The 15,141-nt window shown below is 37.9% G+C and overlaps 1 protein-coding gene across 4 annotated transcripts in view; it reads right to left on the reverse strand.

The window, feature by feature from the left end:
- Nucleotides 1–15,141, reverse strand: part of LOC136884349 (uncharacterized) — a 164,352-nt gene that overhangs the window by 111,301 nt on the left and 37,910 nt on the right. For all 4 annotated transcript variants that reach the window (XM_068229931.1, XM_067156466.2, XM_067156465.2 and 1 more), the window contains 2 exons: nucleotides 13,410–13,546; nucleotides 4,629–4,785 (listed from right to left, as the gene is read on the reverse strand). In XM_068229931.1, coding sequence (XP_068086032.1) covers nucleotides 4,629–4,785; nucleotides 13,410–13,546 — 294 coding nt within the window. The remainder of the gene's footprint in view (nucleotides 1–4,628; nucleotides 4,786–13,409; nucleotides 13,547–15,141) is intronic.

The following is a 15,141-nucleotide window of genomic DNA, read 5'->3' on the forward strand; positions in this document are numbered from 1 at the left end:
ATACAGGCAGCCAAAATGAAATTCTTGAGGAGCATGATACAGAAGAGTAGAAGAGACAAAATAAGGAATGAGAAAATCCGGGAAGAAATTGGAGTGGAAAAAAATGAATGATAGAATAGAGAAGAGCCGACTAAGATGGTTTGGGCACATAAAGCGAATGAGCGACGAAAGAATGCCAAAAAAGGTGATGGAAATGCAAATCCAAGGAAGGAGAGGCCGTGGACGACCACGATTGAGATGGAAGGATACCATCCAACGCAGCATTATAGAAAGAAACCTGGACTGGGACACAGTGTTGGAGGAGGAGTGGTGGAAAGACCGAAGAAAGTGGAGAGGAACCATATTTGCCCCTACCCGGCTACAGCTGGATAAAGGGAAATGATGATGATGATGATGATGATGATGATGATGAGTTTTATCCTATACAAAGGACTGTCATGTATTGGAAAGGTGGTTTTTATTAATAACTTCTTATCTCCATAGACCGATTAGCAGTGTGTGCCATTGCATTATATTGCATAAAGTGACCATTACTCCTTTCTTTTTCTGTCAGCTCTTAAAAGAATGGTCTGAGAATGAGGTCTATATATCAATGAGCAGTTATTGTTTCACGGAAAAATATAGGCCCTATAATTCTCCGAGCACTTTTTGCACACCAAACTCCTATCTTTACATCATGAAGTGGATGGACATGCATCTGGTGGGGATTTTCTGCACACCAGTAGCGATTGTTTTGACTATTTACATAGCCACTTCAGTGTAGCCATGCTTCCATCACTATTAAAATAAAAGTTCTGGGTCAACATACCCATCGTGAACTGACTGAAGCAACTAGTTATAATACCCAACCCTAACAAAACTGTCAGGTCCTCTTAAATATTGGGCAGGGGTGGGTTTGTACGGTTTTGCTTTTAACAGTTTTGTTGCTTTGTGGGCAGAAGATAATGACACACTCTTAAATATTGGGCAGGGGTGGGTTTGTACGGTTTTGCTTTTAACAGTTTTGTTGCTTTGTGGGCAGAAGATAATGACAGAATAGCTTGTATAGCAAGATGCGACAGGGATTTTGTTGGAGTTCTTTCCAAGAAAGCTCCAATTTCGCCAAGCTTTTCCTCTGTTAAAATAGTTCATCTCCTGCGTGATTTCTTGTTAAGAATGGACCCGGTGGTGCAGAACTTCTTTACTAATTTATGTACCGTACTCCCATGGGGAAGGAGGATGCCAGGAAATTTGCAAATGAATTGAAAGAAGAATGCTTCGCATAGCACAACACAATGGATACATGCTGTTCTACTGTATACATCACTCGTTAAACACATGATTAGTATTCCTACAAAAACTACGCTTTTTTAAAGCGAACACATTGAACATGCTACCAATATCACAGAAGTTGAACTAAACCATTGCTGTGAAGCAATGGTTATCGCTACCGTACTGCATTAGATCTTAGCCGGTCATGAAGCAATATATCTCTTGGCAAATGAGTCACCCGGCTGCGCTATCGCCTTCCGTGCATGTTCCCCTGACACACGGAGCCGGCAAAACAAAAAGACTCTGTACTTTGTATCTTCTGGTAAAAACTTGACAAACGGTATTCAATGAGAAAGAATTGGAAATATTAAGAGAAAGGACCTAAATATAATTGGCCAGAAGTTAATAATAAGAAAAGAGAAATAGTTAAATTGATAGCGGAAACAGAACAGGTTATAATTATCCAATATAGCAATAGATGAACAAGATTCTGTAAGACATGAAGTCGTTAAAAAGCTTTCCAAAATAATAAGAGTATGAGGATTAGAAAGGACTGCTAATGAATTGTAATAGTAAAAAACTTAATGTAAAAATAGAAGAATAGGCAAGAATACACTGATAAAACAGCAGAATTCCTAGCAAACAAGAATTTTAAAGTAGTCAGAAGAAACTTAAAAAAAAAAAGTTTAATTTTTAAAGATTTTTACTCAATTCAAAGGATACTAATTGCTTAATAAGTATGAGCCCAGGTTTACCCACTTTAAGAGAGCTACCAAGAATCATAAACAAAATATATCCATAAGGCCAATAATAAATTTTAGAAATGGCCTAACATAAAAGACAGCACATTTTAACCAAAGATTTTTAGGGAAGCATTATAAATTTACTTCTACAATTATACTTAATAATACAATTGATTTCGGCCAGTATCCAGTATTCGGGAGATAGTGGGTTCGAACACCACTGTCGGAAGCCCTGAAGATGGTTTTCCGTGGTTTCCCATTTTCACACCAGTCTGTAACTCAACTAAGGCCACGGCCGCTTCCTAACCACTCCTAGCCGCCATAAGACCTATCTGTGTCGTGCGACGTAAAGCAACTTGCAAAAAAATACAATTGATTTTTGTAACAGAACTGATGATGCTGATTGTTGTTTAAAGAGGCCTAACAGCTAAGTCATCAGCCCTGTAACAGTACTACAAATACAGTAGAAGTCCGTTATAGTGAGAATTTTCAACGGCAAAAAATTTCATCGCTATAGCGGATTGTCGTTATACACGATTTTCCTTAAATTTCAGAAAAGATACGCAAAAAACCAAATATTTCACCATGCACATATCATGGAAACATACTGTACGTCCTGGCAAAATAATACCGTAATAATAATAATAATAATTTTGCTGAAAATTTATGAGGGAACAGCCTTTCTGAAATTTAACCCGACGTGGTAATAAACTAACCTCTGAAATAGGTGATGCATACTGTCGTACCTTGAGATGTATCACATTTTTATTTATTTACTGTAGGTACTTAAACTGCCGGGCTGAGTGGCTAAGATGGTTGAAGCACTGGCCTTCTGACCCCAACTTGGTAGGTTAAGGTTTGATCCTGGCTCAGTCCGGTGATATTTGAAGGTTCTGAAATACATCAGCCTCGTGTCTATAGATTTACTGGTACGTAAAAGAACTCCTGCGGGACTAAATTTTGACACCTAGGCGTTTCCGAAAACCGGTAAAAGTAGTTAGTGGTACGTAAGGCCGATTACATAGTTATTACTGAAATCAGTTGTTTATTTCGGTCTTTATTTTGACCTACAGTAGCTAACGAAAGCTATCTGTCATGTTACTTATGCACTTCTGAAGAAAAAGAAGAATTATGAAGGCATGTTCTCCCTTATTTTCAACTTGAATATTTCTTTTCACCAGTCAACGGAGATTAATAATCGGCAGCACAAGATAGCTCGCTAGTGTGGGCAGGGGACGTAGTGAAAAATCGATATGGATGATCCATCGTGTTCAATTTAAATCTAGCCTTCAGAAACACACGACTAAAATGCCTGTTGTACACCATCACATTTTCCTTCCAGTTCAATAGTTCACAAGAAAAATTTCAAATCTTTTCAAAGACTGTTCAACATTGCTGAAGGTTGTGTGTGCAGCGATTAAAAATGTTTCACCGTGCAAAATGAAAGTTAACTATTCTTTTATTAATTAATTTTATAAGAAGATTTGCTATGCACATACCGTAGTTGTATTAATACGAAGAATTGTATAGAATACAAAATATATTTTATTAATAATAAGGAAGAAAGAGTTTTTTAAATAATTTTAACTGTAAAATTGGACAGCAGTTCTAATTATATCTAGCAGTTCAAAATTTATTAGAAATTCCATAGTGGGACCAGAACAGTTTTTGTTAGAAGAATTAGTCATAACAGTATAAACTGGTAAGGTTTTAATTATCATGTAATGTGTGATTATAATTAAGTTATCAATGTCTTTTAGGGAATTATTTTTGCTGAGGAAAAGGACTATTTTCTCGAAACATGTACAAATAGATAAATGTAATAAACCGTTTTGTTTAAGAGTGTATAGCATTGACAAGGCAGACTCCTATTAAACTCCTGATTTTCAATGTAATGATATTAAGATTCTCAGAGTTATAATAATGAGATTCTCCAAGTTATAAGTCATTCACATGAAGAATAATAAAATGTCAGTCAGTATATATGAATAAAATTGCAGATTATATTTCATATCCATATCTGTTAAAGCCTTTAAAATGTAAATAGTCAATATGATAAATTAAACTGTAAATAAATATGGTAAGAAGTAAACTAGTAGCTGCCTTTCTGGAAACATTTCGACCATAATACTTTTATAGAATTACACTACTCTGACAGCAAGGGGGATGATGATGATGATGATGATGATGATGATAATAATAATAATAATAATAATAATAATAATAATAATCTAATTAAGCTGTGTACAGCAAGACAGAATCAATCACAGCATCGATTAAAAGGAAAAGACTGCTATTCTATGGTCACATTTTCAGTATGTCAGATGACCAACTAACAAAAAAAGAATAAGGAATTTCATAAAATCAAAGTCAACAAGGCCAAGGTTATGCTTAGCAGCTGAAATACATATGAAATTGGGTTTGTGGCCTTACGGGGAGAGTGGCATATACGCAGGAATAATTTTGGAAAAAATGAAATGGGTATTCAAGAAGTTTCATGTTTCCTTCATTGGCAAGAATTTTTTAAGATTTCATATACAGTTGTTACAAATTTTAAAATGGTGTCATACAGTTGCAATCTGTGCTGCAAATATAATAGCACAATATTTATACATTTATATGAAGGTGACTTACCTTCAGCAATTTCATCATTTTCTATCATTTGAAGAAGAGCTTCATTCTTCTGTTTATGTTTCTTGACAACCGAGGCTATGACCATCAAACTATCAACGAAAGTGGACACCTGGCCAAGTACTACCTGTAGATGTTCATCCAGCACTTCTGTCAACTCCTGAAATACAATAATGAAACATCACGTGATGGAGTCAATATCGGGAAGTAACTAAGTTAAATTACCTGATTTTGTAATGTTTCACACCTATGAGTTATATTTTTGTACATGCCATTTTCACTTGTAATTTATTTCTTAATAAATACAGAGGTGAATCAAATACAAATTGGAAGTTTCATCTAGCAACTGAAATATCAATGTAATCTGATTGTGGTCTTAAGTGCAGAGTGATGGGGATGTGTGAAGCCAACTCCTCACTGATACATACGGTGAGGCTTTCCTCTAATCAGTAGTGAAATAAGTACGCAGCAAGTATATCCGTCTATTGTGCAATGCATCATCATTAAGTTTCTCATCAAAGAATGCATGAAACCTTATGAAATTCTGTGAAGAAAGTGTCCAATAGGCATAGGAAGTTTGTGAAATAAATTTCATTTTGGATCTGTATTGACAATTATGTTATATAAGTTGAAAAACTAGTAGAATAGGTTCCACCTAATCAATACCTACAAGTCTATTTCCGAAAGTTTAAAAACCTTCATAGCAAAATAAAACGACATGTTTTGGCCGCATTAGGCCATCTTCAACTGTCTAGAATTAACTTAATACAGATAATTAATAATGTCAGTCCCGACACCGAAATTCAGACTTTTAATTCGAAACTGCCTTTGCATTTTGAAGGAAAAAAAATAGTATTTTACGGAGTAAAATAAATTCAAAATTTATCCGCGTCATGAAAGAACACGTCTTCCGGAACGTGACGGGGTAACTTTGCGCACTTTCACCTACTTTGGCGTGTCTACAGTGTGCTTCATATCTGCTATGTTCTAGCGGAATCGTAATTATTTTGTATTCAGCGTTTTAAGGAACGGCACAATATCACGTAGCAGGCATTGTACAGGAAGGTAGAATCCACGAACACTGGCGATGCCGACAGTTGACGAAAAAGCGTGGCTTATAGCCTATAATCAATTCGTACGCACCAAAAAATATTGTCAATGCTGATGAAACTGAATTGTTTGTTATACTTTTTTAAATGATGAGGCCAAACGGACTTATGGTGTTAAAGGAGAGAATTGCCAGCCGGAAAATGTACTGTGTTAATATGCAGTGCACACTGAAGCGAGAGACTTCCTTCCCCTGTCATAGGAAAGTTTGAAAAGCCACGATGTTTTAAAGGAGTTGGGCACTTTCCATGCCAGTACAAGGCATCTAAAAATGCAGACAGTACAGTAATCCAAGAGATAAAGCATTTGCACAGGGGAGCCAGCATAATTTTTCCTCGTCTTTGAATCGTGTTTTTCTTCCTTTCATTGCATGAGGTTACGTTTGTCATTGTTTTATACAAGTGCATTATTTGAATAATGTAAATGCACCTTGTTGGATAAATTTCTGAAATAGAGTTTTCCTTGGCATTTGAAAAGTTTAAACTGAGAATCAAGATGATTGCATGCATTAATGGGTCTTTGAAATACCACGGTGGGAAATCGTACAAGTATAGTCACTGTACTGTTGTAATGTGGATGGAAGCGAGAGACTTTCTCCCCTCATCATAGGAAAGATCAATACGCCGCGATGTTTTAAGGGCATCGGGTACTTTCCGTGCAAGCACAAGGCATCTAAAATGCATACAGTACAGTAATCCAATGAATAAAGCACTTGCACAGGGGAGCCAGTATAGATTTTTCCTCGTCTTTGATTCATGTTCTCTTTCTTTGATTTCACTGCGTGAGGTTATGCTTGCCGGTGAGTTATCCAAGCGCATTATTTGAATACTGTAAATGCATCTTGCTGGATACATCCCCCCCCCCCCCCCCAATGGCATTTTTGAGCTTTAAACTGTGAATCAAGGTTAATTGCATGCAGTAACGGGTCTTAGAATATATTGTGACGCCGCAAGGGTTGCATCTTGAATCATCAGATGAAGAAGTCACTTGGTGTAATGTGATGAAGTCAGAACAGTTCTACGTAATAGATGACGATGATGTAATTAAAAGTTTCTTCTGTCCTTAAAATTTGTTTCATGTAAAAATAATGACAGCTGATTCATCAAACTGTTGTTCCACTTCATATAAAAACTTCCGAAATGTTACAAATTTACAAATGTAGATTAAATTGAATTAATGCCAGCCAGACCACTTAGTGGAAATCAACTGCTGTCAGGTCATGTTGCGCGGTATGAAATAACAGACAGAGCAGCCAAAACAAGTCCTGTTATTATATTATGATGTTTTTACAACTTTGAATTGTAAATAGACTTGGAGGTATTGACTAGGTGGAACCACTATACTAGTTTTTCAACTTATATAGAAAGTTTGAGTCGGGGCAGGATGCTGTGGTCACTCAGGAGCAATGAGAAACAAATGGAGATAAATAATGTATTGGAAAAAAAGAAATGAAGAGAGAACAATGTATATAGATGGGGAGGCAGAAAGGATGGAATGAAGAACAAGAAAGTCAATGAATCAAAAGATGAAACAGAAAGCATCTGTACAAACAATAATTGTGGAAAGAAAAAATGCAATGAGGATGAGAGAAAGACTAACCAGCATGTATGGCCCCTGCAACAAAAACGCACCCATTCACTGCGTATGAAGAAATATTGCACTAAAATGTTGATTCCGCGTGGTCGTAAGTGACCCATTTGTGAAGAAGAGAAGAAGGTGACAGATACAATTGATGTATGTAACTGTATGATTTTTACACAGTCATTGTTTCATATAATTATCATTGTAATAAATAAACAAACGAACTGAAATAGTATAAACTACAAAAACAGAATGGGGATAAAAAGAAGGACAAGGAAGAGAATTATCTACTGGTGCGTCCAGTTACTGTAACTAGCAAACTGAGCATCCGTGTTGCACTCACTAGTGCCAGCATGGCATGGTCACTGCTCTAAACAGTCAGACAGAATGGCAGTCAGTTCAAAAACATCAGTTACATCTCATACTATGCAGCCGAATGATGCGAGAGCAGAAATGGAAAAGGGTGAGTGTATTGCCTCTACAGAAAATGTTTGCTGACTGATTATTTTCCAAGTATCTTCAATGTATGTGCATATGAAAATCATCTTCATCTTGTTTTTGTTGTTGTAACATATCCAGTCTCCCAGACTGTGGTAATCACCCTGGAGAAAGCTCCCCTTTCTTTAGGTAACTTGAAGAGTCGTTCGGTGTTGCTGATGCAAATCCAGTCTTTGATGACATCGGTGGCCTACCAGCTCCTCGCTTGCCTTCTATCTTTCCTTATAACATCAGGTGTAGAAGCCTGTACTTTCTACATCGTAGAACATGGCTTAAAGAAGCTGTTTTCCTAGCTTTGATGACGTTTATCAGCAAACACTCAGTTCTAGCTCTCCTTAACACTTCATTATTGGTTACAAAATCTGTCCAGGCTATACTGAGCATTCTCCTGCGTAACCACACTTCAAAAGCCTCTAATCTGTCCAGTCCAGGTCAGTATTAAGCTAACAGATAATCAAATCGGAGAAAGAAAAATGTTGGTTGAATTTCACTGCCAAATTAGAAAAGGACGGCAAAAACAACAATCTCTTGTACAGCATTATGAAAAACAGAAGAAACAATACAAGTGAAAGCTATAGAAAATGAGGATGGAATGGTTGTATGGAAAGAGACAAGACATAATTGGTGAGAAACTATTTTGCGCAGTTATATAATGGAAAAGATGAAAAGGAGAAGGTTCAGAACCTGAGAGTGAGAAAAGTGAAAGTGAGCTTCCCCTGACCTGGTCAGAGATTGAAAACACTTTAAAGAACATGCGGAAAGGCAAGTCACCTGGCATCGATGAAGTGAGTATTGACATGATAAAGGCTGCGGGAATTCCTGGACTTCATTGAATTGTTCAGAGTTATTAATGCCATCTGGAAGGAAGATAAGGTTCCAGAAGATTGGACAAAGGGGATTATGGTTCCCCTCTTCAAAAGGGAATCAGACGTCAATGAAGCAACTACAGAGGAATCGCACTCCTGTCTCATGGATTAAAGCTTATGGAGAAAATTACTGATAAACGGCTCACGAACATCATTAAACCTCAGCTAGAAGAACAATGTGGATTTAGGGGTGATAGAAAAATCGCTCATCTTTGCTGTTAGGATGATTATAGAGAAATACTGGGAGAAAGAAAGAGATATCATCTTTGTCTTCTTGGATCTCGAAAATGCTTATGACAGCATGCCTAGGGACAAGATCTGGGACGGTCTATAAAGAAACATTCCAGACTCTCTTATCAGAAAAGTGAAAATGCTGTATACCCATTGTCAGAGCTGTGTCCAAATAGGGAGCAGATATTCAGATTGGTTTGTTATTTCTAAGGGAGTGCAACAAGGCGCTGTTATTCATCTCTGTTTTGTTTGTTTGTCTAACCCTTGTTCCATTTTCTCTACGGGGTCGGGTAAGAGGTGAGATGAATATGTCGTGGTGGTTTTTTTAATGACCGGATGCCCTTCCTGACGTCAAACTCATTAGAGGAGTTAATGAGATGAAATGAATGATGTGATATATGATAGTAGAAAAGAAGAGGGTGAAACCTGGTGCTGGCACATAGCATACTCCTGTCGAATAGCACAAAGGGGGTCTCCTCAAGGCTTAACGTCCCCATCCGACGGATGGATCATCATCAACAGCGTCATATGCCCTCACTCCATATGAGCACTGCGGAGAGAGGTTTTTGACCAACGGGACTTGAACCGGCTAACCACGGTGTCAGACCGTTTATTAGACTTCAACACTTTAACGATCATGACCTCCAAGCAGGCTAACTGTTATTCATCTCTAATGGACAAAATCATAAAGAGGGTGAAAGAACAGTGTGTTGGTACTGATTTCAAGGCATTGGCTTTTGCAGACAATGTGGTGATTTGGGGTTGCACAGAGGATGAAATACAGCAGAAACTAGATGCTTGGAACAACCAATTTAAGGAGTTTGGCCTGAAAATTAGCCCTACGAAGACAGTAGCCATGAAGGTTAGCAGGCAAAGAAGAAGTATGAATATTATGGTGGATGGAAAAAAAGTAGCAGAAGTTGATCGGTTCCAATACCTTGGCAGCATTGTAACTTGACATGGCCGTTGTTCAGATGAAATCAACAATAGGATTCAGAAAGGAGCTCATTTGTACCATCAGGTCAGAACCTCCTCTGGGACAGCCAAATTCCTTTAAGGGGATACGGAATGGGTATTTTGCCAAATAATTGTCATTTTTATATTATTGTTATTTCTTAATATGTCAAATGCCCTCTTTAAAATGGTGTATGAATTATGATGATATGATAACTACAAGTGTGCTTTTAAAAATAATTTATATGATGATGCGCGTTAGATTTCTGTTGTGAGTAGACATGACGGTCTCTTGCAAGTCACTTGACCAACGTTCTATTCAGTGGTACAATGCTAAGTATTTGTATTACTTACGGGATGGTGACTCTAAGGCTTTCCAAGTTGTTCAGGATTCTAAGCCCTATGGAAATGATGTAAATATAACCAAAATGGAATGTGTTGGTCACGTTTGGAAACGTATGGGGACAATATTTAGAAGACTAAAATCAAGCATAAAGGGAAAGAAACTTAGTGATGGTAGAATATTAGAGGGTAAGAACAGATTGACTGATTCAGTCATTGATACTCTCCATAATTACTGTGGTGACCATCAGGAAAAATACTGATCATGTGGAAGCAATGAGGAAAGCTGTCTGGGCATCATATTTCAACATTTATTCCAGTAATGAAAATCCTGTACATGGCTTGTGTCTTTCAGGGACAGGCACCTGGTGCAAATATAACAGGAGCAAAGTAACAGGGGAGAAATATAACCATCCTCACAGTTTGCCACCAGCCATTACGGATGAAATCAAACCAATTTTCAGGGATCTTTTTGACAAAAATCTCCTGAAAAAATGCCTGCACGGCAGGACACAAAAGCTAAAGGAGTGTGTCAATAGTGTCATCTGGAACCGCCTATCCAAAACAGTGTTTGTGGGTATTTGCACTCTTCATTTTGGTGTATATGATGCTGTTTCAAGTTTTAACCAGGGAAATATCACAAGTTACAAAGTTTTGAAGGTGTTAGGGTTGAATGTTGGGTGTCGTACTGTTGATGCAATGTTGCATAAAGACCTGGTAAGGCTAAGGTCTGATGAAAATGCCCTTCAAAAGAAAAGCTTTTCAAGGCAAAAAGGACAGGAGAGGTGCCAAGATGAGACTACAAGAGGAATTTGAAGAAGATAAAGATAATCCAAGCTATGGACCTGGCATGCATTGATGTGTTAACTTTGAAGCCCGTTTCCCGTAAGTTTACTTTTTTAATACTTAAGGTGCATTTTCTCAGCCAGTTTTGAATATATGAACTTGAAATTTGTAGGACATACTTACAAATACCTCTTTCAATTGCTGAAATAACAGTTTTAATTTGTCTGAATATTACAAATTTTATTAGCAAAAATATATTCTAAAAATTCCAAAAATATCTAGTTTCAAAATAAAAAATAATATCTTACGCTTGTTTCAGTAGAAGACCAAGCTATTCAACTATAAGCTGCAAAAATTTGAAGTGTCTACCTCCAGTGGTTTCAGAGAAAAGGTACAATATAAACAGCCGATTTTATCATTGGGAGCATAGGGCATTCTGTACCCCCTTAACATCTAAGAAAACTTTGTATCAGGCCTACTTTGTATCAATAACAACATACAGTCTGGAAACTTGCACCCTCAACAGAATGGATAACAGCAGACTTCAGGCTGCAGAAATGAAATTCCTGAGGTCAATGCTGCAGAAAACAAGAAGAGATAAGATCCGGAATGAAAAGGTCCACGAAGGCATCCAAGTGAAACTCGACGAAATTCTAGTAACATTAAGATTGAGATGGTCTGGACATTTGAAGACGATGGATCTTAAGAGGGTATAGCACAAAAATGGTTTGTCAAAGATCAGGAGGGAAAGCGACCTAGAGGCAGATCAAGGACATGATGGATCTCCCAAACAAAAGATGATATGCAAGGAAGAGGGGTGGAATTGTGTTAAGTTGTAGAAGAAGAAGAAGAAGAAGAATACTTGCATAGACGTAAGTGGAGAGCGCTCTTGCTCTGTGCCCAGGAAACAGGAGACAGTTAAATGATGATGATTAATATACATACCCGAATAAATTACATACTGTTGTAATGCATACACTGTTACAATACAATATTTACTCTGGATAAAACTTTCCGATTTAGGCTCAATTCACCCGGGCTATATAAAGGGAGGCTAGCCACGGACAGTCAGTCACAGTTAGGCTCCGTGGTGGAGCTATAGTCAGAGTTGGGCTCTGTAGTGGAGTCGGTGTGAAACTCCCTGTGTTAGGGTTCGGTGGCTGGGCTGAGGGCGATAGAGATCTGGTCTGAACGAGGAGCTGCTGTAGTGTCGGAGAGACCAATGAGTGGGTGAGCTGGAGATGACGGAACAGAAGACTACTGTATACTGTATGTTTGTGTATTTCTGTGGACTGAGGCTCGGCATCAGTCAGCGAGGGAAGCCGCTATCGTGAGTGCAAGGGAAAATGGACTCGTGTTAATGCTTGCTGCTGTAACGTCCTGCTGTTATATACTGTAGAGCTGTTTAGTGGTTCACTGCATGTGACTGTGTGAATTACTGGACTATCTGTGGAATCGAACCAATGAACAGTCATCGTGTGTCAAGTGGCCTGTAGCTCTGTGTTCAGATCCAGCAGTCTACAAAAAGCTGCTGCCCGAGGTGACTGGACTTGGAGAAGTGAAAGTAAGGATTAACTGCTCATAGGTATAGCAACAGTCTGCACTGCTTGCTGTAACATAAGGAAGAGGGACTTTTAAACAGACATAGACATAATTAGTAAGTGTTGCCATTCATAATTGAGAGAGAGAGAGAGAGAGAGAGAGAGAGAGAGAGAGTGTGCATATGCATTTATTGGGTCATCCTGAAATAAATTAGAGTAATGAAACGGTTTTATTCATAACAATAGGCCATTGGCCCCTATGCCGTTTGTACTGGCACACTACACACCCTCATAATCACAACTGAAGACTTCCTTGGAATAAAGATGTAACCAACAAATTTTTGAAAAGTGAGATTTCAGCAGAAATAAGCTGTATCATCACACCTCTATGCTGTGGTGCCATCATGTGTCATACATTTGAATTTCAAGTTGACTTACAGCCAGCAGAACTTTGACCTCCATGGAATAAGGACGGAACATCAGTCATGGTCTACAATCCTTAAACATGTAGTTTGTGGATGTTTTTAATGGTGTAGGCAGGCTAAGCCAAGAAAGTGTTTGCATGCAGTCACAGTCTTAAAGTCTGCAGAAACTGTTACTGCCAGTTTCCTCTCATACAGTTCAATATTAAATACATAAATACCTTCTCTGGGAGTTCCTCGAGACAACAGCTATGACTTGAACTAGGTTGCTATTAATCGAACAGCTGATCAGGGAAGTATGAGTAAAACCCAATTCATCAATTAAGGTGGCTGAATCGCTTGATCAGAACCAGCAAAGTTCCACAGTAAAAAGCTAGCAATGTAGGGGTATAGCAATGAGATCAAAGGGGATACAAATAGAGAATATGACACTTAACTTGTCTCCAATATGCTCACCTTGCATTGTCGAGCACACATCTTGCCCTTGGCTTTCAAGATGTTGTTGGCGACTTCCATCTCTTTGAAGTCCTTCTGCATGGCTTTCTGTTTTGCCAAGGCTTTTGCCAAGGCGATGTTATTTTCTTGAAAGGACTCTTAAATAAGAAGAAAAAATATGTTAATCAGTACTGTATTGGTAAGAAAGCTTAATGAACACTGAGGGAATCCATAAATAAGACAAAATTTGCTTTAAGTCATACACATAAAGACATGAACAAGAATACACAATAAGATAAATACAGAAGTCAAAGAGTGGGAAGGAGTAACAGAAAATGGAGTCAAGGACTAACATTAAAACACAAAAGGAAACTATCTCCCCTTCATACACTGCCATCTTCAAACAGATGGGCTCTATCCTCATAAATCCCGTACATTTCTTCTCAGCAACAGATGAGATTGTTTCTGCTTCCCAGTTTCAGCAGAAGGGCCAGCTTCAACACTCGTTGAGGGGCCACTTTGACAGATTTGTAGCTTCATGTGGGAAGTATAGGTTAAGAAGAAAGGTGGATAAAAACAGGAAAAAGGGAGTAAAAAATAAAAATGAGCACCGACAGGTGATAAACGACTAGGAACACAAGGACAAGTTTTAGTTCACGCTTTCACCAACCCTGAAAACAATATCCTAAATTCTAATATTACTCCTAACTTACTGGTTGGGTTGATTTACTTTTTTAACAATCTTGACTTTACAATTTACACTTAAAATGATAAAACATAACTGAGGCATTTGGTATTACAGCAACATGTTAAGTGCAAATGAACTAGTTGATGAAGTACTATAAATTACTTGATGAAAAAATGCATATAAAAATATTTTTCTTAAAACATAAAACTAGGACGTGAAACGACTAGAGGCAGTGGAAATGTGGCTATGGAGGAAGATGACAAGAACTAGCTGGATTGAGAAGAAAACTAATGAAGCAGTGCTTAGAGAAATAAACACCCAGAGACATTTACTAACAACGATAAAAAAGGAGAAAAGCGTCAGTTTTCGGTCACATTCTCCGGCATAATAACTTCATAAAGAACTTGTTCGAAGGCAAGGTGATGGGAAAGAAAGGCAGAGGGAAACCACGGAAGAAGATCACTGAAGAGGTAGTTGAGATGATGGGATGCCAAGGTTATGGAGAGATGAAAAGGATCGCAGAGAGAAGAGATCAATAGTTGCAGCGACAAGGCGAAGCCTTTAGATAATGATGATGAGGATGATGAATAAAACTAAAAGAAAAATTCATTTTTAACTTTTTATGGTAAAAGATGGACCAGTGGTACACAAGTAATTTTAAAAAATACTACAGATAGTCAAATGGCTCATAAAATTGGAACATAGTTGCAGACAGAGGCATGAAGCTCGTCTTCCTATGCCGACTTCTGTAACAGACTCAGTAAAGATGTTCTACATGGCATTCACCTCACAGTACTGAAAGGATCCGAGGGCATAAGAGGAACTAATCTATTTCCCAATCCCCCAATTATAATATGAAGAAAATTATTGAGACGCCATTTAACATTCAACCCCATGTTAACACATTCAATGGTCCTCGTCAGGTACCGAATACATACACTGGTCTACAGCAGCTCTCCAGTCGCCTCTATTTGCTGCCTTCCTCTTGAGTTCAACATATCTTCACAGTTGAAATCTTCCATTATCTGCTGAATATACTGGAATCAGAGTCTTTCACTGTACCCC

This window comes from Anabrus simplex, chromosome 12 (assembly GCF_040414725.1).
Source record: "Anabrus simplex isolate iqAnaSimp1 chromosome 12, ASM4041472v1, whole genome shotgun sequence".
NCBI classification, from domain to species: Eukaryota; Metazoa; Arthropoda; class Insecta; order Orthoptera; family Tettigoniidae; genus Anabrus; species Anabrus simplex.